Source organism: Periplaneta americana, chromosome 1 (genome assembly GCF_040183065.1).
Source record: "Periplaneta americana isolate PAMFEO1 chromosome 1, P.americana_PAMFEO1_priV1, whole genome shotgun sequence".
Taxonomy (NCBI): Eukaryota; Metazoa; Arthropoda; class Insecta; order Blattodea; family Blattidae; genus Periplaneta; species Periplaneta americana.
In genome coordinates this window covers 95,990,364-96,016,121 of record NC_091117.1, presented here as the reverse complement: position 1 = coordinate 96,016,121, position 25,758 = coordinate 95,990,364, and the positions used below count along the sequence as shown (strand labels likewise).

The following is a 25,758-nucleotide window of genomic DNA, read 5'->3' as shown; positions in this document are numbered from 1 at the left end:
TACTGACGAAACGTGGGAAAATGCAAATCACGGCGTTTCTAAAATATGGCCCGACGACACTACATCCTCAACTCTGCGTATGCCAACCGGGAAAAGAGGTCGTATCATCGTTTGTCATGCGGGTTCTGTTGATGGGTTCGTGGAAGTAGCATTATGGACATTTCATTGAAAAAAGACAGGTGATTACCACGAGGATATGGACGTTACCCATTACATATCATGGTTTAAGGAGAAACTGTTGCCTAACATTCCTCCCTCTCAAACAATTGTTATTGACAACGCCCCTTACCACTCCACGCAAGTCGACAAGCCTCCAACTAGGGCAAACAGAAAAGGAGACATTATCAGTTGGCTCTTACGGCATAATGTGCCCTGTAGTGCCGATTTAAAAAAATCTGAATTACTGGACTTGGTGAAAATACATAAACCTAAGTCTCCAATATACAAAATTGACCTCCTTGCTCAAGAATCGGGACATACCGTTGTTCGTCTGCCGCCTTATCATTGTATGTAAAATTTCATAGAACTGATTTGGGCTCAAGTTAAAGCAATTGTGGGGAAAAGCAATACTTTACCACCATTCACCCCTGCCAAAATACTGAAGTTGACCGAAGAAGCTGTGTCACAAGTGATCCCAGAAAATTGGCGCGATGTTGTAAATCACACGAGGGACCTTATACAGAAAGCATGGGAGCCAGAAGGTGTTATGGAGAAACAAGTTGAAGACGTTATTATCAATTTGGGAGAGGAAGATAGCAGTTCCAGCAACAGCAGCAGTGATGATGATGATGATGATGATGATGATGATGATGATGATGATGATGATGATGATGATGATATTCCTATGGCGGCGGCAGGAACCAGCAGTGATTATAGCGATCTAGGCGTAGCACCTCTAAATTTAAACAGTACCGGTAAGCAAGGTTCTTCGTGTAATTTTTATGTAACAATAGCTTATTATGACAAAGTTTCTAATACTAACATATTTTACTTAATTTACAGGTTGTGTGGTTTTAGTTGTTATTAATTCCCATAAAATGTTTATTTGTTATATTTTACAGCTTTCTCCGTTTTAGTAATTTCTAATATTGTTTCTATATTTACGAAAATCGTTATTTCATATGATCGGAAAAACCAAGTATAGCGCTGCATGATAAGTCTTCTGTGTTCTGGGATGCTAGGATTTAATTCACAATCAACAATAACAATAACATAATAATATTATATATGCATATATTACTAATTATTTATCATAGTAAATAATTTTTCGTTCGATGTTTAAGAATGGACATGTGTTAAAACTTCGTTAAGAGTACAAGGGTAGACTTGACAACGTAGTAACATCCACCGTGAGAGGGAAGCGTTATGTCGTCTTCGTAAATTTGACGACAACCACTGCCAGTGATGCAGCGTGTCATCTGACCAGAAGCTGTCGTGTGATTTGCTGCCGGAAATAAGAACGGCCAGCGCTGATACAGACCAGAGCAGTGTATATTAGAGAGTACCGCATTCTCGGCGGCGGCAGCCATATTTACTCCTTGCTCGGCACAGAAGTGTAAGCAGTAATGCTAGAAGGAAGGTCATTAAAGGCGATATCATACATGTTGTTGTGGTTTATTGAATACAGGAGACGAGGATTAATAAACATTATTGTCATAGTGAAATGACTGATTAGAGATAACACTTTATTATGTATGTTCTGTCCATTTCAATAGGGATAACATCAGCAATTTTCTATGCAGTTTTCGTACCAACACTTCCGCTACCTAGCAGATTGTTGTAGTGCATTTGCTATAACAGACAATTTTCTCAACAATAAATACATTCTAGTTCTAAAATACAGTGATAAGACTTTTTCAAAAATACAGTATTATGACAAGTTGGGAACTTGTGAGTTGAAGTGTTAATGAATAAAGACTTCAAATCCTTTAGTGTCAATACATTTTCTACCAACGTTTCACATTTTTCTACATTTAGAATTATATCAATCACAGATTTACAAGGGTATACAAGTGACATATCCTTGTACGACTTGAGAGTCACTAATATGCTACTAAAATTTATAGATTCATCCCTGTTATCAGTTATTACTATTAGAGATGAAAAACAATTTTCACAAATACTGTATGCCTATAACTTATTTTGTTTTATTTTTGAACAAAACTGATCCCAACAAGTAGTAAAGAGCTTGTTGTTCACTCAAGTTAATATTTCTGTTTTCAATTAAATTACAATTTAGCCTACATCAATGTCCTTTTGCTCACATTCATCTCCACTAGACCTTTCTGTTTCGGGTTTACTTACATCTGTACCTAGAAACTCAACTAATTGTTCAGAATCGCAAACTGTGTAATTTCCATGCTCCGTTTATGAGAAAAAGTGAGAAATCGTAATGCAGTTTTGAATTTTTTTGCGTCCGGGATTGGATTTATGGAACGGACAGTAGTAAATACATTTTCTAACGCATCCTCCGTGGATCTATCTGGTATAAGATATTTGAAGTTCGCTTTATTATGACAATTTTCTTGAGAATCAAGAACTGTTTTTGTTACCAGTATTATACCAGTTTGGAATGGTTTCCAACGTCCGCTGTTGCCCACCTTGATATTTTCAATTATAAATATTATGTCATTACTTACGGCTTTTAAGGAACTCGGAGGTTCATCGCCGCCCTCACATAAGCTCCACATCGGTCCCTATCCTGTACAAGATTAATCCAGTCTCTGCCATCGTATCCCACCTCCCTCAAATCCATTTTAATATTATCCTCCCATCTACGTCTCGGCCTTCCCAAAGATCTTTTCCCCTCCGGCTTTCCAACTAACACTCTATATGCATTTCTGAATTCGCCCATACGTGCTACATGTCCTGCCCATCTCAAACGTCTGAATGTAATGTTCCTAATTATGTCAGGTGAAGAATACAATGCGTGAAGTTCTCCGTTGTGTAACTTTCTCCATTCTCCTGTAAATTCATTCCTCTTAGCCCCAAATATTTTCCAAAGCACCTTATTCTCAAACAACCTTATCCTCTGTTCCTCTCTCAAAGTGAGAGTCCAAGTTTCACAACGATACAGAACAACCGGTAATATAACTGTTTTATAAATTCTAACTTTCAGACTTTTTGACAGCAGACTAGATGACAAAGTCTTCTCAACCGAACAATAAGAGGCATTTCCCATACTTATTCTGCGTTTAATTTCTCCCGAATGTCATTTATATTTGTTACTGGTGCTCCAAAGTTATTTGAATTTTTCTACCTCTTCGAAGCATAAATTTCTAATTTTTATATTGTATTTCCATTTCGAATAATATTCTGGTCACGAGATATAATCATATACTTTGTCTTTTCGGGATTTACTTCCAAACCTATCGCTTTACTTGCTTCAATTCCCGTGTTTTCTCTAATAGTTTGTGGATTTTCTCTAACATATTCATGCCATCTGCATATACAAGAAGCAGTAACCCGTTCAATTCCAAACCCTCTCTGCTATCCTGAACTTTCCTAATGGCATATTCTAGAGCGAAGTTAAAATGTAAAGGTGATAGTGCATCTTCTTGCTTTAGCCCACAGTGAAAATATTATGTCGTTAAGAAATTAATCATTGAAGTAGGGCCTATATTCCTCCTTTTGTTTGTGAGTTAATGCTAATTTTGTACATCGACAATTGATTACACATTGATTAACTGCACAACAACACGGCATTCTTGAAGATAACAATGAAATATCACACTAGAAACCTGTGTTCCTACGCAAGTCTTGCATTGTACAGTCTCTCCGCAGGAGTAAAAATGGCCGCCGCGGCGGCATTTGTCAGATCAAAAGAATGCGGTACTCTCCAATATACACTGCTCTGATACAGACGTGAACGCCACTCTGTATTCTTAACTTCTAGCTCGTTGGTTCAACGACTAGTACAAAAGTGCACTCATTACGAGTGACTAAGTGGCCGGGGTCTGACGGAACATGGTGCCGTTTTCAATCACGAAGTTTTACTAGGGACGACACTTTGTCCCAGTTGGCCACGAGGTTCACTGGTACTGGTGTATAGAGTACCTGTGTTTACTAGTTGATACGATCAGTCCAGACACAGCACGCGACTGTTTGCTGGTATAGATCGGCGGAACGAAAATGCAACATTTCTACAGGTTACCACTGTCGTATAATATGCACGCGCGTAGCATATGCCTTGATTAGTTACAAGTTTACAATATTACTTACACATATTTACAACAAACACGAGTTAGTCAAATTACACACAAGTTTTTGCAATCGAGTTACGTACATTATTCTTATACAAACTGTAGTTCGTTACAATATACTGTATAACAATGAGCATTTTTAAGTGTGAAAAAGAGAAATTCCTTTTATTTTCACTAAAAATGTGCTTGTAGTGCGAGAAAGTTCGCTCAACATCGCACGATGTTATACATAGGTGCATCTCAAAAAGATTAACAATAGTTGCACTGTTTACTTTTTCTAGCATTTCCGATGTCAACAAAAATTTTTTCTTTCCTGGTTCATTGGAAGACATCACTCCTACAACAACGTCAGCTACTTATCGTCCCACAGCATCCGATGTCTCATCTTTAGATACAAATATTTTGTTACTACCTATAGCTGTCCAAATGGGATCAGATTTTTTTTCATATACAGACGATAAATAGGTTGTACGCATTGATGTTATACTAGGCAGTTTTCTAGACGTGTATTTTTCCATAAACCGCTGAAAATGTGAATTACTGAGCTTGTGTATTGGAATATTCGCCGATATCATCATCTCGCACAAATCATTATAAAACTCAAAGTTTGTAAACCGAGCAGATGAGAGAAATAACGGCAACCGTTCACTATGCTTTTTCGTTTCACAATGCTTTCGCAAATCTTTACGAACGTTTACCTTTAGTTCTGTTTTGCACACTTTACAGCTTATATTATTGCCCTCCACACTTATACTCACTTCCAAACGCAGTTGCAATTGCATTCAGTTTAGAGCTCTTGTCTGACTACATTGTATTATGTTTACACTACTGCACACAGAGTCAAGATCACAACCACCTTGCCATTAAGTGACAACAGCACCAGTAGTACTAAAGGAACTATAGGTAAGCCACTACAATGCAAAACAAGCAGACAGAGAGCAGCATAGGTTCGAATCCTAAACAAATCAAACGTACGTACGTTCGTGCTCCGGTGCAGCACACATAGGTTGCCCTTTCCTTTCACAGTGCAGGACCTTCGAACCCATGGCCTCCGTGACGTCAATATAGACAAGCAACAACCAACCTAAAATCCGTCCATGCTGGGACAAAGTGTCGTCCCTGGTTATTACTTACGTTTTATCATATTACTATGATGTACCGAAGTACATACGGAGTTTCAGTAGAGTAATATCTGCGTTTCCATATGGTGAAGAATCGGTAGAACGGAGAAAAATTGAATTCGGTGTGAATCATAATGCAGCATTGGAAATCTTTCTGTAGTCTGCCTCCGCGAATAAATTAAATTCCAATGGTTGATAGTGGGAGAACCCCACTTTCACTGTTGGCCGTCAAGAGAGATTACAGGATTACACCCCGCCTGAGGGACGATAGCAGGAGTTACGCTCCCTTCTGTAGTCGGCCTTGACAAATAATATGATTTTGGTCGAGGATCGATAAGGAGAAGAGCCCCTGCACCTTTCATTCCGTTCTGTAATAGCTTTTCTGACATTCTTCATGGCTTTCTTCGTTCACTGATGATATCGGAGTTGTCCGATTCCCTCTTAAATACTTAGTTCCATTCTTTTCCAAAAGGAGATATAGCTCTGCTTCCTCCCATTTGAAATCAAATTCACGGATGTCATACACCAGTTTCCTCCAGATTTAAATTGTAAACACTTGTAATTGGTAGTCCTGTTCCTTCGACGCAGTAGAAATACAACTTTCGTCCCACTTACAGACTGCGGACTGACATATATTCGAATTAATGTTACAAGTTTTTATGGCACATGTCCAAAGCTCGGAAGTTGGGGACTTGTGTCTTTGAACGTGGCTAAGCGACCGGACTTCAATGTCAACAAACTCCCGCTTCCAGCACGGAGGTACTGTCAGGTCTGCTATAAAAGTGATTCCTGGCTGGAACAACATAATGATAATATTATGATAGGTTGAAACATCTAATTTTATAGCATATATATAAATAAACATGCAAAATACATCAAATTTACAGTTCTGCTCTGTACATTTCATTACAGTGTATGACTACATGCATTCGAAGATTTTCGAACCCATAAATTCTTCGTCTGTTAGTTAAACATGATTTGAAACGAAGGAAACTTATTTCCACGTCACATGAAGTGACGGGAGCAAACTTTAATTATTTTATTTTATTTATTTTAACTAGCTACCTAGTGAGTACAAATTGCATTTATAAAATAAAAATGTTTCTAGCCACTACCGTAAGAGTCAGGATCGTGTACGGTGTGGTCTTAGTGAATAATATAACATAAAATTTACAAGGACAGTTTACTAAATATAGTAATTAACTTAATTCAAACCAATAAGTACAACACAAGAGCAAGAATAAAGAAGAAAGGGAAAACGAGAGAAAAATACACATTTAATATAAATTGACAATCCGACAGAAGCCACATTTGTTACTATTATATATCATGGATAATTTTACAAAATTCTTTTTTAAAAGTTTCAATTTTAAAAAATTTCAAATTTGGAAAATGGTTTGAAATTTTATTATAAAGTCTTGGGCCTAAATAAAATACTGAATATTTTCACTGTCACTGTTTCCTGTTCGATTTTCAGCAGATCTCGTATCTGAGAAAGATAAGCATATCCTAAATTTTTCTCGCAAATAGTTTTCAATTAGTGTATCACTACTAGGGAAGGTCCCTCTACGACTTGATCCATGGCTATGGACAAATTCTCCATCAATTTAAAGGACTGCAATGTCTTTCAATGAATGCCCGTTTCCAGCTCTAGTTTATGTGTGGTACAACTTACAAGATATAAACTCTGCATTAGAAGAAAATAATGTATCTCCTCAGAATTCCTCCACGAAATTCTGTACCTAAAATTTAAGAAATGCATTTTCAAACTTCCATAACACCCATTCGAATAACACGTATTTTCTAATTCCTCAAACAGACCGTTTACCTGTAATTCTCTTAATGTCATTGGCTTCGACGTGACACAGTTTATTCGTTCGTCTTCTTGCCATTCGATGTGACCACTTTCTTAGTACAAACGACTGTCCCTGAGCACTTGCAGCGTGAGCTTTGTGTACGTTATGCCTGTAACCTTACTCAAGCACACGACACACAAGTCCCCAAGATCCGAGCTTTGCACATGTCCATCTTTGTGTACCACTGTTCAATGTCTTTTGAAAACTGTTCTTAAAGCCGTTACTTACAATAAATCATAATTACCTGCTCTTATGACTTACAACTTTCACTAGTTCAGTCACGGTAGAAACTGCTCCAATGCAACGAATGATTTGTTGCCCGATTTCGGCTTACAGCAGGCCTGGCCTTAATAACACAATCGAGTCACTGCGGATATCCCTTAACTCCCCACTCCACCTTCCCCGGCAAAGACAGTTATGTTTCGAACAAATATGAGTGGACAGGTAGGCAAACATTGCTCAGTGACTGATTGTATAAGACAGGCGTCATAGCTTTCGGCTCTCGCTAGTCGCCTAAAAATCCACCACTGATGTACAGTACCTTCCTGTGTGTTTGTTTCTAAAGCGGTCTAAGCGAAAAGGACGTGGTCAGAGGTATTTTCTTTCCTTTTTCCTTCCTCTTTATGCCCAGGGCTGAACTGTAGCTTACGCGAGATCGATTATACTGCTATCTTGTGGCAATTTATTAGTATTTAGACCATATAGCTTACCCCAGGGTTTCCCAACCGGTGTGTCGTGTGAGCGATTGACAGTGCGACTATTTTATGAAAAGTGCTTTATTAAGATTTTATCGAAAAAAGACAATCTGAATTAAGTTCTGGGTTATAATTACATGGCAGCAGTGTTAATTCAAATAATGTGCGCAAAATTCCTTTCAGGGTTCAAAGAAACGTAATGCGTTTCGTAAATATAGTGATGAATATTTACAATATAGTTTTACATGGCGTGGAGATGAATATAAACAAAATATCGAGTGTCTTATATGCGAAAATGTTTTGTCAAATCAGTCGATGGTGCCGAATGAACTAAAACGAAATTTAGAACTGCCGTTTTCAACATCATACTTGTGTGAATCTGCATTTTCTACCATGAAAATAGTGAAATCGAAGCAAAGGAACCGACTGCTTCATCTCGAAGATGATTTACGTGTCCTGTGAACCATAAGGCCACGTATAGAGAAATTCTGTGCAACCCACCAAGCGCAGACTTCACATTACTTTAAATAGGCGAGTTCTCAAAAACGACAGTAAAAACCTTTTATCGGACTTCCAACATAGATAGGTTGAGATTTTTGACATATATGTTTGTTTTTTTTCTAACACCTCTCAAGTTGCTGCTTGTCTTTTTAGAATTTTCGATTGCGTGTTAAGATCGACCTATCTATCTGTCCGACATTACATAGAAGTTATCGGTGCTTTTTTTCTGGCGGAACGCTGGAATGGCGTTCCTGCATTTTTTCTTGAATTTTTCATCATGCAAGCGAAATATGTGTGAATAAATATGTTTTTAATATATATTTTCTTCGAATTCCGCTTACACCTTCAAAGTATTAGTTGGACGAAAAGGAGGTTAAAAACGACAAAATTCCCGTGCAGTGAACAGTAATCATCTCCCCGTCCGCTATAGAATATTCTACACAGAGTTTCACCCCTTTTCTCCAGAAGAAAATGACTGGTTGTTATTATATTATTATTAATAAAAACAAATAAGTATGTCGCTATATCGTGGGCGTTCAGTAAAGTGTGTTGTCAGTCAAAAAAGGCTGGGGACCACTGTCTTCGCCTACACCATTTTACATTTTACAAAGCTAGGAGGGGAACAAGAACAAAGCGTGAGCTACGTATGAAACTGCTTTCTTTCTTTTAGTGAATGAGTACTCCAAATTAAATTTGAAAGTAATCTATCTGAAATTCCTTTACACAGTGCAATCAATATTTCCGAAAGCTTTTGTGATCTTGCATGTTTCGTGGAACATGTTTATTAGAACTGGCCGAAAGGGAACTTGGCTTTAGAACGAGAGAGAAGAGAACTGTTTATATTTCTAAATAAAATGTGAATAGGAGGGAATTGGATAGTTATTATCTTTGGACCTTATTTGACAGAGAGAGGATGTACCTGTGAAACTGACCACGCAAGGTAACTGACCCGCACCCGTTGTAGTCAGTGAGATGAGTGGAACCAGTGAAGCGTTTCGGCACACGGCAGTTAGAAGAAAGCAAACCCTGTTGCGGTAAACTCATATAGGCCTATTCTATTATCAGGCAGTACATCTCACTTGACATGTGTCAGAGGAAGAACATTTTTTTTGAATACACCTGAAGTCTGATTAGTGTAATATGTTACTATTCAGATGTATACAACAATGGGGGAAAGGAATTGGCCACTATGTCCTTATGTCCTGGCTTAGTTGCCTTATGAGTGATGCCTTATTGGTGCCACTTATGAGGTTCAAACCTGTCTTCGGATAAACAAAACAAACAACAACAAATTCACATACGCAATCAGCTATCATTCAATATCTATCGTATTTTGAGGAGGGCGGAGTCGTGTCATGACCCGCTTGCAAAATCAATAGCTACGACAGGAGTACCTCGTTCAACCTCGGTTCAGTGGTTATGTAGTATAGGAACTCGTATTTAGTAGCGTACCCCTTGTTTTGCCGCGAAGAGCACTAAAAATGTTGCTTATAGACGGTGTGGTTTGAGTGTTCAAAATTCATACTCTACTCTTCAAATTAGGTCACGACTAAATTAAATGATTCTATGTAAATCTCTTCTATTTTGTGCACAGTTTTGCGCTGGAATATTTTGCTATATCTGGCTAAACTATTATATTTAACTTGAATGCGGTACTTATGTCTAAGCTTTGGTTTTTGCTAGTGGAATTGTCCTCCTCCCTTTTAAAATATTATAGGCATATACCTAGGTACATTTTGAATTATTTTAGCTTACTGTGCGTGTATGTGTTTATCACGTCCTATTAATCACACACTAAGTTTATTTTCATCTTCGCCATCAATATTTCGAGAGACAAAATTCAAGGACATCACTTGATAACAGTTGGTTTACACTTTGTCTCAGTTTTAGCTCGTAAGCGAAGAAGACTAATTATCCTTCTCTTCAAACAACGTGTTGCAACCGCGCTTGCTGTCCTCTAAGTGTCATGTGTCAATACCAAAGAGTTTGTAATATATAACTAGAGACACCAACGGCGCTAGTTTCGCGTACAAAATTGAACCGCTGCTGCGCTGTTCGGCCGCCATTAAAGGAAGTTAAGGCTGGTTCACAATAAACCGATAATGGAAACGATAACGAGAACGGGAACGGAAATAATGTTAAAATAAATGCATTTAAATACGAGCATTCACAATAGTTAGTTGTGAATGCTCACATTTAAATACATTTATTTTAACAATATTTCCGTTCTCGTTTCCGTTGTCGTTTCCGTTTCCGGTTTATTGTGAACCAGCCTTTAATGCTCCGCCGGGAGTGCGAGCAGTTCATGCTTATTTGAGGAGTACGAATAAATATAAGTACACTTGAAGGGAAATAATAAGAAAATGGTGAAATACTGCGCCGCAAATAATTGTTCGAACATAACTACTATTGTAGGATGCTCAGGAAAGCATGCATATCTTAATATTTGGAGAATGTTCCAGATGTCGGAATATTTCTTGGATAAAGTTTTTCCATAAACACATTAATCAGGTTTATAAGGTTGATTTAAACAATGTACGTAAGGGTTAGGTGTCATCATATTAAGTACAGTGGATTATAATAGCAGAGTGCATAAGAAAATCCTCAGACTATATTTGTATAAACTGTTTTGTTTCACAATAAATTAATTAATCATGTAATTTCCGTTTTGTACAGTACGTACTTCTAGTTTTTGGTTGTATTAAATGCAAAGAAATTAGTGAAAATATAGCTGATGACTTAGCTAGGCCTCTTATTACCACTACTACTAGGTCTGTTATTACCACTACTACTAGGCCTACTATTACCACTACTACTAAGCCTACTATTACCACCACTACTAGGTCTATTATTACCACTACTACTAACTAGGTTTCACTACTACTAGGCCTACTATTACAACAACTACTAGGTCTATTATTACCATTACTACTAACTAGGTCTCACTATTAATAGGCCTATTAATACCATAAAAACTAGGCCTACTATTACCATTACAAAAACTAGGCCTACAATTAACACTAATACTAGGCCTACTATTACCACTAATACTAGGCCTACTATTACCACTAATACTAGGCCTACTATTACCACTAATACTAGACCTACTATTACCACTACTAGTAGGCCTATTATTACCACTACTATTAGGTCTACTATTACCACTACTACTAGGCCTATTATTACCACTACTACTATTCCTACTATTACCACTAATACTAGGCCTATTATTACCACTACTACTAGGCCTATTTTACCACTATTACTAGGTCTATTATTACCATTACTACTAGGCCTCTATTACCACTACTGCTAGGCCTATTATTACCACTACTGCTAGGCCTACTATTACCACTACTACTAGGCCTACTATTGCCACTACTATTAGGCCTACTATTGCCACAAAACCTAGACCTACTACTACCACTACTACTACACCTACTATACCACTACTATTAGGCTTAATATTACCACTACTACTAGGCCTATTATTACCACTACTACTACGCCTAATATTACCACAACTACTAGGCCTATTATTACCACTACTGCTAGGTCTATTATTACCACTACTATTAGGCCTACTATTACCACTACTACTAGGCCTACTATTACCGCTACTAATTGTATTAAAAAGTCTGTACTGACCTCTAACTTGGTGGTCGTCAACTACACAATGAATAGATTGTTTTATGATAAAATTTATTCTCATTATATTTTAAATCAGTTTCCAGAATTTTTATGATCTCATATTTCACCACTAAATATTTTCTAAGCACCATATACCTTCCTTTTCCTTTGCATGAAAGGACTGAAATATAGATAACTTTAAATATTACAGTAAATATCCATTATTATGTCCTTAAAACAATACTAGTAATACTGAAAATTAATGTTGACATTGCCATTATTCAATATTTCACATACTTATCCCGAGTGTACAGTATATGGGTGATTTAATTTATTTTTTAGAATATCGCCAAAGATGAATTATTATAATACTTTAATAAATATAGCGCTCCTCTGCCATTCATGTTTATTTCATCACGACTCATCCTTTGTAAAATATGTTTAAAATAGTGTCTATCGCCAGGCTACATCAATGTATTGTGGTACTGTTTTCGAATTTCGCGCCGCAAACACTCCCTTTAATGGCGGATGCTAGCCGATTCAATTTGTGACATTTTTCTTGCCTGCCATTCACGGGTATGTGTCTCTAGTAAGTATTACAAACTCTTTGGTCAATACCCTCCTTGGAACCAACCTGGACAGGTATCCTAACCCTTCCAACTAGCTAAAACCGGTGGGTGCATAGTAAAATCACTTTGAAAACCTGTTTTCGACACGATGTAGACCTACTTAATTCCCTTCCACATCTCTTATTTTTTACATTAACGGTCTTACTAATAAAAACTCTATGCTCTATACTCCATAACTGTCTTATGCTTATACAATGAGTAGCTCGTTCATACGTCGTGTGTAAATTCCTTACTAATAATCACTTCATACGTCGTGTATAACAGTTACACAGCTACGTCATAGTTTCGTCATTACTTCGTTATGAAAGGTAATAGAATATCTGAGGTTCTCTATTGCATCCGTAGAGCGCTCTAGTGTGGCGTGGTAAGTATCGAGAATACAACTGGCTCTAATCGATTACCACACTATATTTTGGTCAGAGTACAAGCTGCAGCAATATTATTCTAATTGTTCTGTGCTCTTTGGTTTGTTCTTCTGTGGTTACAAGGTTACAATGCAACCATCATCATAAAATGACAGTCGATACGAACAGCTGTTAGAGGGGCGGCTTATACAACTCTTAAACAAGGGGTTTCGTGTATATAACTACTGCAATTCACATTGTATAGTTACAGCCTGTTTATACATCCATCGCTTATGCATGGTTTATTAGTAACGTTTTCTGTCTCAACTCTGCATAAGTCTCGTATAAAAACTATACACGGTTTATTAGTAAGACTGTTAATGGTTTGTTTAAGGACGCAGTACTGGAAAGGCTAACTTTTTCGGAAATATTGTCAAAATATAATGTAATAAAGTGAACATATTTTGAAAACTGATGAACTTCGTCAAAGCTGTAGATAAATATAGCCACTGTGAGTATTTTCTAAGGCGAGTTATTTTCCCTGGGCCAAAAGTACAACATAAAAGTGATCATAATTATTTACTGCTCTGGCGAAGATTGATTGTAAACTTTACATTTGAAGCATCTCAGAATATGTGTCAAATAATATTGAAAATGGTACATTTATTTTCAGATCAGGAATAGACCAAAGGTTTGAACTCACAAATCAGGCACTGAGCAACATGAGTACATGGCCTCCTGTAGAAGTTCCGGAAAATGAAAATAGCACTCTCCTCCTGGACAACAAGACGACCTTCCTCAATCGACTCAATGAATTTCGGTAAGTTTGCATTTATATAATATGCTTAAACTGATATATGCATCAAATGCATGTGTTTCATGTGTATTTTAAAATAAATTAATTCAATAATGATAAAAATATGACATAATACAATAGCATAAAGCTGGTTCCAATGGCACTGTTAAGACATTGCGCTGCAATCCGAAGATTTTGGTCTAGTTTCCGGATGGAGTCGTGGAGTTTTCCATTGATCCCATTCTTTCGGGCGCGTTATACTTCTGGTATTTACTCAGCCTCTGAGAGAAATGAGTAGAGTGATCGCTATTCCTACTAATATCGAATATTTGCAAAGGTGAGAGCCTTAAATTCCCTCTACCCTGTGGGCTTCCACGGCCTTTACCTTAAATTTTACCTTAATAATAATAATAATAATAATAATAATAATAATAATAATAATAATAATAATAATACTTATGGCTTTTAATGAACACGGAAGTTCATTGGCGCCCTCAGATGAGCCCTTATCGGTCCCTATCCTGAGCAAGATTAATCCAGTCGTAATAATAATAATACTAATAATAATAATAATAATAATAATAATAATATTACTTATGGCTTTTAGTGAACACGGAAGTTCATTGCCGCCCTCAGATGAGCCCTTATCGGTCCCTATCCTGAGCAAGATTAATCCAGTCGTAATAATAATAATAATAATAATAATAATAATAATAATAATAATAATAATAATAAAGTTCATTGCCACCTTCACATGAGCCCTTATCGGTCCCTATCATGAGCAAGATTAATCCAATCGTAATAATGATAATAGTAATAATAATAATAATAATAATAATAATTACTTATTTACTTACTTACTCACTCACTTACTTACTTACTTTCTTACTTAAGGCTCATTCACAATGAAAATTAAACATAACGTAAGCGTTGACTTAACGTTACAATAAAATGAAGAAGTCATACCATCATTCACGATGGGAACATAAACATAACAGCAAACATACTTGGTAACCATGGAAACATAACAACGACGCCATTTCATCATATTCTGTCGTATACTTCAGCGCTCCACGATTGTGTTCTGTTTGCAAATCACTTAAGCATAAGCATGAAAGTTTGGAGTTCGCAAACTTTCATGTTAACGTCTTACGGTAATGTTTATGTCAATGCTTATGTGAATCATTGTGAATGATCCCATTTGGTAGCCTGGGCGCAAACTTCTGTGTTTATGTTACGGTTATGTTTAATTTTCATTGTGAATGGGCCTTTAGGCCTACTTATAGCTTTTAGAGAACACGGAAGTTCATTGCCGCCCTCATATAAGCCCTCATCCGTCCCTATCCTGAGCAAGATAAATCCAGTCGTAATAATAATAATAATAATAATAATAATAATAATAATAATAATAATAATAATAATGGAGAAAAAGTTCATTGAAATATGAATATGGAGGTAGGGCCGCATGCTTTTATAATCTCGGTATTAGAATGACATGTGTTCGGAACCACGCTCTGACCGCCATTTACTTAATCCATTTGTGGAATGTGTAGAATAAATGAAGGTTTCAGAATCATAGTGGGCCAAGCGTCATTTATTAAAACCGTAGAAAACAAGGATTAAAATGAAGTTATTACCATAATTCAATGGAAACATATAGCAAGTAATATAACGTAAGTTATACACATTAAAACTAAATAATATATCAATCTTCATTAAACTATGGTATTCACTTAACTTTAATACTGCTTTCTCCCTTTTTAATAAATGGCGTTTGGCCCACTATGGCTCTCAACTCTTCATATAGGAGACGAAACAAGTTCTTAGCGCAAGCGGTGAGTGGAGGGGACCAGTGCCAATGACCGCTCTGGGGGAATGCATTGCTTGAAAACTACCATCTAAAATTCTAATCCAGTCATCACCTTCTGCTACGCGTATCTTACCCCTTAGTGGCCGTAAGCCGAAGTAGCTCGCAACACACTCCCGCACTGATAGGCTCCGCTTGTCATCGGCTCCACCCAAATATGTCGACTTACTCTACTGATTTCAGAAACGGAGTATAGAGATATCCGGTACTTGAATTCACAGAGGACTGAGTTGACCCCAAGGCCGTTCTGAAAGTTTTGACAACAAGAAAAATCCCGCCACCATTTGGGATTGAACATAGTACCTATCAGTTTTTAGCTATTTTCTGTACTGCTCTACCATCTGAGTTACTCGGCCACCAATAATAATAATAATAATAATAATAATAATAATAATAATAATAGTAATAATAGTAATAGTAATAATAGTAGTAATAATAATAATAATAATAATAATAATAATAGTAATAATAGTAGTAGTAGTAGTAGTAATTATTATAATAGCTACAGACTGAATAATTTGTACCATTCCATTTCTCACTCCCATGAAAATTATGAACAAAAACTAAACATACCCGAATAACACAATTTTATTGTTTTGTAACGTGGCTCGAGAAATGCAACACACCCACTCTTTCTAGGAGAGGAATTAATTTGTGAACTAATCATGAGAAGTCAATTTGATACTGAACTCATTACAGTAATTCAAGTCCTACTGCAGAAACGAGCCGCTCTGCACGATTTAGAGCTTATTGTAACTTCCACTACATCACTGTGGCAGCAGAACACTCCGCATTATCTGCAGAAGATAATGAAGTGAGACTTCATTCGTCAATTAGATCCCTGAATCACATTTCGTAATTATAGTTTCCTGTTGTAATCCACACGTGAGGCGTTTCCTCGTGATGGACAGCTGGGTGAAATGTGGCGGCAAACATTGCAGATACGAGGAATGGGGCGTGTGATTATTTGACAATAGGGTGTTACTAACAGAGATCTGTTATGCTTCATGTTTGCCGGAAGTGCAAGTCTCTTATGAAATCCAGAAAAATTAAATGGATTAATTTCTAATTCTCCGATGTTGTAATTTCTTAGAATAGAATAGAGTAGAATACTTTTTTTACTTAGTTATTTAACGACGATATATAAACTACGAGGTTATTTAACGTAGATGGAATTGGTGATAGCGAGATGATATTTGGTGAGATGAGGCCGAGGATTCGCCATAGATTACTTGACACTTGCCTTACAGTTCGGGAAAATCTCGGAAAATCCCAACAAGGTAATCAGTCCAAGCGGGAATCGAACCCGCGCCCTAGCGCAGCTCTTGATCGGCAGACAAGCGCTTTAAGGTTACCACACACAGAAAGCTAAGCCAAGCTAAGCTAAGCTAAGCTATGCTAACCAATGCTAAGCTATGATGTGTTATGACACGAAACGGTAGCTAAGCTAAGCTAAGTAAAACAGATGTTTCAAAATGGCTGGATATCCAACTACAATATTTGAAGAAGAGGCAATTTTATTGGCTGCTGTCATGGAAGATGAAGAAAGAGAAGGAAACCGAACTAGGAGACGATTTTGGATACGTGATATTGGAAGACTTAGAGGAATACATGGTGAATTTCATCATTTGATTCAAGAATTGCATGGAAATAATGAAGAATTTAAAAGTTACTTTCGGCTGAATCAGGAGCAGTTTCATGAACTTCTTTCTATTATTGAGGATGATATTAAAAAAAAATGTACAAATTGGAGAGAATCTATAACACCAAAAGAAAGATTAGCAATATGTTTGAGGTAAGAACATAACATTACTATGTTCGCTATGTTTTCAATATTACGTTATTGAATTTTACATTATTCATGGGTCTATTCCTAAATAAGATATTTTATTTATATTTTACTGTCACAACAAAAGTTTCAACAATGTTTATTATCAATATTTACACCATATCGTTGAGTACGGTATTATTATTCTCGCTCACAATTACAACAGTAGGTTGGGTGGAATTTGTGTTTATGGGGGGTGAAATCAGAGTGAAATTTTGTCCTTGATTTATTCTACAAAAATTTTCTTCTTCAGCTGCCATAACTGTATGAAATATTTCCCTCTTCACTCGGATTTGTAAATCCACTGGCAATTTTTTTGTTGATTCACACATCGATGTGAAAAAAATGTCGATTGGATTTGTATTCTCCGTGCGTGTCTTCAGGTATTCAATTACTTTCTCAGCACTGCTCGATGCAAGGCTGGTTTTTTGCTTTTTTGCTGGATGGCTGGGTGGTTGAGTGACTACTGGAGAATTATCAACTACTGTAGTGGCAGCAGCAGAACATCCAGATATAGTTGGGTCATCATTGTTTTCAGTAACGCTATCTTCAGTCTCGGCAGGGTCATGCTGCGAGTTCTCTTCACCTTGACTTGGAGTTATCTGAATATTTGTATAGGTGCTGTAAGGAAACATGTGTATCAGATGATAACTGGAGGCCCCTTATGGGGACTCAATCATATGCAACATAGATATTGCTAAAAATATTATAGGGCCTACTGTATGTACTACGATTTATTTTATTTTATTTTTACTTTCGATAATAATTATATACACACAATAATAGCACCATTAATAAAATTGAAACTTTTTTTTAATGTTACAACTATTCCTGTGTGTAATTCAAGTAAAAAGACATTAATATTGCTTATTACTGTTTAGGCAGTATAACGCACTGTTAAGACAAATTCTTTATTTCCACATTTATTACCTTTATTGTTACTGTTAAAGATTGCTTTCTCATATTACATATTATGTTAGCATACCTTCTTGTAGACATGTAAGGGAGTAGGAACTGCATTTGTTTTTGAAATTTCCATTCTTTCATCTTCACTGCTCCCTGTCCACTTTTTGTATCTTTCTGTCTTTTGATTGCCTCTCTGAAGCAATCCCTCAGTTTTTTCCACATATTTTTTACTTCTTTGCCTAAAACAATATGTATCTTTCAGGTATCTGGTAACTGGGGACAGATTTAAAACGATAGCATATAGTTACAGAACAGGAGCCTCAACTGTATCATCTATAGTAAATGACGTTTGTGAAGCCATCTGGAATCGACTACAGGACAAAGTGTTACGTATACCATCAGAGGAAAAGTGGAAATTGATAGCAAAAGATTTTGAAAAACTGTGGAATTTTCCTAATTGTTTAGGGGCTATTGATGGAAAACATGTACTTATACGTGCCCCATCCAATAGTGGAACAACGTTCTATAATTACAAGAAAACATTTTCAATCGTACTGTTAGCAGTTGTAGACGCACATTACCGTTTTACAGTGATCGATGTGGGTGCCGAAGGAAGAAATAGTGATGGTGGCGTTTTCTCAAATAGTGTATTCGGGAAGGCATTGAAAGATGGGTCTTTAAATATACCTGCAGATGAACCATTAGTACCACACGGTCAGAGTTTGCCTTTCGTATTTGTTGGGGATGAGGCTTTCCCATTGAAGAGATATCTCATGCGACCTTTTCCCCGTGATCAAGTTCACAACAATGAGCCAAAAAGTGTGTTCAATTACCGACTCTCACGAGCCAGACGTATTGTTGAAAATACTTTTGGTATTCTGGTTTCGCAATGGGGGGTTTATGAAAAACCTTTTAGATGCAGGGTGGAACTAGTTGATAAAATTGTAAAGGCAACATGTGTTCTTCACAATTATATGAGGCAGAATATATACGTGACACCAGTAGGACAATGTGAACAGGAAATTTTAACACAAGACGCATGTCTTGATTCGATTCCACGTGTAGGTTGCAATGCTACTCAAGAGGCTTTCAATGTTAGGCAAGAGTTTATGCGTTATTTCATGAATGAAGGAAGTGTACCATGGCAAATAGCTTATGTTCATAGAGGAAGAAATCAAGATTGACTGTTCGAAATGAACTCCCCATCAGTTACAATAATAATATAAACTTTAATGCAATTTAATAAATTAATTTCATAGAGTGAAAAGAATATTACCTGACTATAAGCAGTATCTAAATTATAGTGGGTACAATAGTTATGTAAAATAATAAAAGATACGTACAATCAATCCCGAGAGTTCCACTTATTTCTTGCCAACAGTTGTCCTTCCTGGTTGTGTCCCTATAATAATTTGAACTCGTGTCATAGAGACAGGGATATTTTTGTATTTCTTCAATCAATATTTCCTCTCTTGGTCGTCCTTCCATGATAATTAGTACGAACAATAAAATAACTATTAAAATTGGCCTACACACACACAACCGTCTGTTAGATGCCGGGAAAACAACTGATTATGCGCATGCGCGAAGTCAGCTACAACTACGAAAATCGCTTCCTAGGCGATCTGTGAAACTTAGCTTAGCGTAGCTTAGCTTACCTTAGCTTAGCATAGCGCTCTGTATGTGCCATTCCATATAACTGCATTAGAGCTATTTTTTTCCTTAGCTTGCGTAGCTTAGCTTAGCTTTCTGTGTGTGGTAGCCTTTAGCCGACTGAGCTATGCCTGAGGCTACAATAGAATATAATATATTATTTTCGCTGGCAGAATCAAGGCATGAGTTCTTCTCTTCCCCTCAACCAACCTTAATACAATAGAGACATACATTTTTAATTATGAATGTTTACAATACACTAAAGATTCTATAGCGGTAACCTTGAGTTAAATTTTAACGTCTAGTGTGTGTTTATTTAATTTGAAATCAAGCCTATAAGAAAAATAATAATGAGCTAATATGATACAAGTCAATCTACATGCTGTATACACGTAGGCCTATATAAGTTATTATTAAGTTGAGTTAACCAGTTTCTTAAATAATGAAAATTTATTTAATAATAATTTACTGGAACTGTGCTTATAGGGATCAAAATATATAAATTTAATCTAAAATATGTATGTATGTATGTATGTATGTATGTATGTATGTATGTATGTATGTATGTATGTATGCTATGTGTATGTATGTATGCTATGTAAGGTATGTATGTAATGCCTACCCACTTCACTTTACGTGTTTCAGATTCCGCATATTGCGGATGGATGGCACGACTGTGACCATTTTCTAGTTGCACACCACTTCGGCGGGCCACGCTGTACATGATGTGTATCTGTGGAGTGTTATGTCTTGGTCTAGGATGAATGTATGTATGTATAAGTGTTAGTGTAAGTGTAGTGTATGGAACGATTGGTGATGATGAAGATGAGGAAGGGAGGAGGGAAAACTCGGTGTCGACTACTCCTATCGAATAGCACCAAGGGGGCCGCCAGGCTTAACGTTCTCGTCCGACAGACGAATCACTATCAACAGTGACATACGCCGAGAGATTTGGGATTTAACCCAGGCATATTGGCGCACAATCTAGTGATTAGAAGTTGTGCACCGCCATCTCTCCTAGTCCCGGCTAATCTGGAGGCAGACACGCTACCACAGAGCTCACTCGGCGGACTTAATCTAAAATATATCGATATTTTTAATGCAAATAATATTAATGTAATGAGATTTTGCCATTAGAGGTTTTGTATTCTATTTAGAGAAATTATTGATAATAATAAGAATGGACAGAAGTTAGTTTCATTATAAGTAACAAATATTAATCAGTAATTAACCTGTTAAGCAAGAATTTATGTAATTTTGACCTAAATGAAGTCATTGTCCAACAACCCCTTACTTCACTCGGGAGCGAGTTGCAATTTATTTCTAGCAACTGAAACTGTATAGGATGAAGAATATAAAGATGTCTTGTGGCAGGGTATAATGAGAAAATTGTTGTGCTGAGGCGTGGTACTTACAAGCAAACATTCGGAGGGGCAGATAAAAAAGTTATTTTTTTCTTCCACCATGTTAATAATGTGAAAAGAAGTGCTCATACAAATTTTGGCCACTCGATCGCAATTACGAGGCCGTCCAGAGAGTGATTTTCCCTGAGGCCAATTACAGAAAAATAGCACAATTACATGGAAAGATTTATTGAAACAGATACAGCAATTGTTTCGCTCTTTGTCAACATATCCCCCACCGAAATTTAGACATTTGTCATACCTTGGAATCAATTTTTGTATCCTTGTGTCGTAGAAGTTACCCGCCTGGGATCGGAACTACCGTTTGACAGCCGTCTGCACCTCTGTATCGATCCTACGATATGACTACTGTCTCAATTCCGGTGGGGAATATGTTGAAAAATAGCTCAACAATTGCTATGTCTGTTTCAATAAATTTTTCCATTGAAATTGTGTTTTCTTTCTGTTAAACGGCCCCCGGCAAAGTTACTTTTTTACGCCCTGCGTAATTGCGGTTGAGTGACCAAAATTTGTATAAGCACTTCTTTTGACATTATTAACATGTTGAAAGAAAAAAACATAACTTTTTTATCTGCCCCCATCAGAATGTTTGCTTGTTAGCTGATGATATGCAGATAAATTTTGAAAATGAGAAGCCAAGTAGATTGGGGTTGCGGTGCGTAGAATTTTAAATAAGAGAATGCAAGGCTCATCGATCGCTTAGCCTAAACTAAGACAGAGTTTGGAAGGACGGGGAAACATGATCATACTTACGACGCACTTATTATGTACACGTTGTAGCCTGCTGCTTAGATTTGCATTTAGGTTACTTAGGCTGTGTCTCAAAGCTACATTTTCAGCCGAAGTGAACTAGATAGTTGTCTATAAATCCGGATGTGACGTTACAAGTCATGATCTAAAGCTATATAGTAGGCCTACATAGCAAGCAAATCTGTAGTACCTACCTAATAAAGGAAAATGCTTGCTTAATTGTTGACTTCTATACTGAGACTGTATCTCAAAGCTCAAGTACATACTACACACTAGTGACTAGCAACTAGGTGACTTGTAAACTATGCACTAGGAACCTTTGGATATGTATGCTTGAATCATGGCCTTTTTCTAAAAACCATGATATTACGGTGCAGCACTGAATTAAGAAGGAAGTGTCCTAATGCTATTACATTACGAGTTATGTGGAAAAGATAAGGACCTAATATATTACAATGATATTTAAAACATCGTAAAGAATGTATTAACAATGTCAATGTTCAAAGTTAACCTGTTATCTACATTATATTTACATTATTTCACTTCCAAAGCATCTTCAGATATCATAACGCCAATTCCTGATGAGGTATCCATGTTTGTTTAGTGAACAAGTCATCAGTTAAGCAAGCATTTTCGTTTACTAGCTACTATGGTCTTTATTGTTGTGCACTATGTAGCTTTGGATCAGACTTCCGACGTAATATCCGTCTTTTTAGACAACTATCTAGTTCACTTCAGCTAAAAATGTAGCTTTGAGACACAGCCTAAACAAACCTGGACACCTCATTAGCAATTGGGGTTATGAAATCTGAAGATGATTTGGAAATAAAATGTAGAACAATACGATAGCATTTAACATTGACATTGGTACTCCGGTACCTTCCTTATATTTTCTAATATTGTGATATTTTAGGCTCTTGTCCTTTCCGCATTAGGACACTGCCTTCTTAATTCAGTGCTGAACCACAATGTCACAGCTTTAAGAAAAATAGTCTATAAAGGTCTCTAGGTACAACGACTACATGTCCAAAGCTCTCTAGTGTGTAGTTTACAAGTCAGCTAGTTGCTAGTCACTAGTGTGTAGTATAGACTTGAGCTTTGAGACATGGCCTTAATATAACATCGCAGTAGTCGAAATGTGGCATCATGAGTGTTTGTACAAGGATTTAATAAATGAATAATCGAAAATATTTTTTTTTGGAAGTGTGATTCACTTGTTCATTCCATTCCATGTCACATTCCATATAAATTCCAAGGTTCTTCACAGTCGAGCTGTATGAAATAGATGTATTATTTTCAATTATCGGTGGCAAATTTTGTTTGTCACACTTCGATCTTTGATGTTCTATTAAGATAGCTTGCGACTTACTTGCATTTAAATTAAGTCCGTACGTTTTCGAGTATAAGGAGATTGAATTCAGTCATATTTTCTGATATTAGAGAGAGCAAATATAACAGAATAAGATTAATGTTGAGTGATTAAGGACGAACAGGCCTACTGTATTACAATATGTTATCGAAGAAAAATACAGAAGATAAACTTACAAATTATAGGCCTAAATAAGGCAGTAGAGCAAGTAGACAGCTTCAAATACTTGGGGTGTACTATAAGCAGTAACATGAGCTGCTGCCAGGAAGTCAGAAGAAGGATAACAATGTCCAAGGAAGCTTTTAATAGGAAAAGGAGCATCTTCTTTGGACCTCTGGAAAAGGAACTAAGGCAGAGACTAGTGAAGTGCTTTGTATGGAGTGTGGCATTGTATGGTGTAGAAGCATGCACATTACGACGAAGTGAAAAGAAACGAATAGAAACATTTGAAATATGGATATGGAGAAGAATGGAACGTGTGAAGTGAACAGACAGAATAAGAAATGAAGCTGTGTTGGAAAGAGTGGGTGAAGCAAGAATGATGCTGAAACTGATCACGAAAAGGAAAAGGAATTCGTTGGGTCACTGGCTGAGAAGAAACTGCCTACTGAAGGATGCATAAGAAGGAATGGTGAACGGGAGAAGAGTTCGGGGTAGAAGAAGATATCAGATGATATGCGACATTAAGATGTATATGGGTCATATGAGGAAACATAGAGGAAGGGAGAAGATAGGAAAGATTGGAAAAAGCTGGGTTTGCAGTGAAAAACCTGCCCTTGGGTAGAACACTAAATGAATGTCTGAATGAATGAACGAATGGATGAATGAATGAATATGCTATCCTTTCTACAACGCCACAACGATATACGCAAAACTTTCTGAAATACAGTAACGCTAATCTAAATCCGAAAAAAAAAAAAAAAAAAAAAAATGTGTAGTATTAGTCGACAGAGCGGAAAAACGTAGGCTATCGGTGAAGTCCGGAATTAAAATCTGTGCTTCTTCCATAAGTATACTCAGTTCTAGTTGTTATTGGGACAGTTCAACATGTTAAAGTCAGAAAATGTAACGCGTAAACAGATCTTTTATAAAGCTATTAAGCCTACATTTGGTCCACCGCTGAGGAGTAATGGTTAGCATGTCTGACCCTGAAACGAACTGGCCTGCATTCAAATCCTAGTTGGGACAAGTTACCTGGTTACATTTTCTCTCAACTGCTGGGTAACTTTGGCCGTTGGAGTGATTTTGATTTGAATTGAATTGAAAAAAAAAAAAAAAAAAAAAGGGAAATGGGAGGAAATTTTAAAAGTTACGCGAAAACGCGTCTGGCAAAGGGAGTTCGGGGCTGCGAGAAATTGAATATCTGAGCTCCAAGCCTCTTGCCCACTTGTCTCAATTCGGGCTACGCTGTTCCACTGAAGGAACTCCAGAAAATTTTGAAGAGGAAAAGCCGAAAATAGACTTAATCTCTTAGGTACCACATATGGAGGGGGGAGGGGGATGCGCTCGAGAGAAAGAACGGAGAAAGAAATGGTGGAAGGTGTAAGCCTGCACATTTAAAGAACTTTACCATTTCACAGTGCAATTGGAGCCGAGAAACCTCGTTCGTGTAACAGGTGTGTTGTTCGATGGCTAAGGCAAGGCAAGGCCGCCGGAAGAAACTCCTCTAATTGGAGTGATCTGCGTTGTGGAGTGTATGAATGACATCGTAGTTAAACCCTAAGTTACAAGAACTCCTGTGCTAATTTATACCTGTTTCATGCGTAGTTCAGTACAGGCCCTCGATTGATTTTAGATTACAAATGTGCCTATGTGTGCAGTTCATAAAAAGAATCATCTTCATACTTGGCACAAGAAACATGATTTATTTTGTAAGTGTATTTTGAGTAGCAGTTCAATAAAATAGTTTGTGAACAGTAGCCTAATATCTTTTCTGCAACAAATGATAATGACACTGAGTCGTGAAGCCAATAAAACATATTGTGAAAAGTGTCATCTCTGGAAAACGTCTTCCAGCGTCCAATTGAGGTCAACCATTGTTCGTACAAGAAAATAAGAAAACACATGAACACTGAATGGCGTGTCATCCAATTCAACAAGAGAGTTATTTAAAGATGAAGTGAAGAGGCGATAATGGAACATTGGTTCAATAAGAATAACAGTTGAAGTGAAGAACTCACAGAAAAT

The 25,758-nt window shown here is 36.9% G+C and overlaps 2 protein-coding genes and 1 long non-coding RNA gene across 4 annotated transcripts in view; 2 read left to right on the top strand and 1 right to left on the bottom strand.

Moving 5' to 3' along the window:
* The window catches only part of LOC138698454 (uncharacterized), a 659,361-nt gene that overhangs the window by 438,985 nt on the left and 194,618 nt on the right, over positions 1 to 25,758 (top strand). Inside the window, exon 4 of the mRNA XM_069824399.1 lies at positions 13,652 to 13,798. Within this exon, the coding sequence (XP_069680500.1) occupies positions 13,652 to 13,798 (147 nt within the window). The remainder of the gene's footprint in view (positions 1 to 13,651; positions 13,799 to 25,758) is intronic.
* Positions 17,117 to 19,731, top strand: LOC138698463 (uncharacterized). Its single transcript, XM_069824410.1, has 2 exons — positions 17,117 to 17,436; positions 18,638 to 19,731. The coding sequence occupies exons 1-2, from the start codon at positions 17,117 to 17,119 to the stop codon at positions 19,557 to 19,559; spliced, it is 1,242 nt and encodes a 413-aa protein (XP_069680511.1). The 3' UTR covers positions 19,560 to 19,731.
* Positions 17,433 to 20,048, bottom strand: LOC138698473 (uncharacterized). Of its 2 annotated transcripts, none has more exons than XR_011331879.1 (3): positions 20,034 to 20,048; positions 18,455 to 18,614; positions 17,433 to 18,090 (listed from the first exon to the last, which is right to left on the bottom strand). It is a non-coding gene; the product is annotated as an uncharacterized lncRNA (long non-coding RNA). The 2 variants fall into 2 exon arrangements; XR_011331878.1 differs by lacking the exon at positions 20,034 to 20,048 and adding an exon at positions 19,719 to 19,855.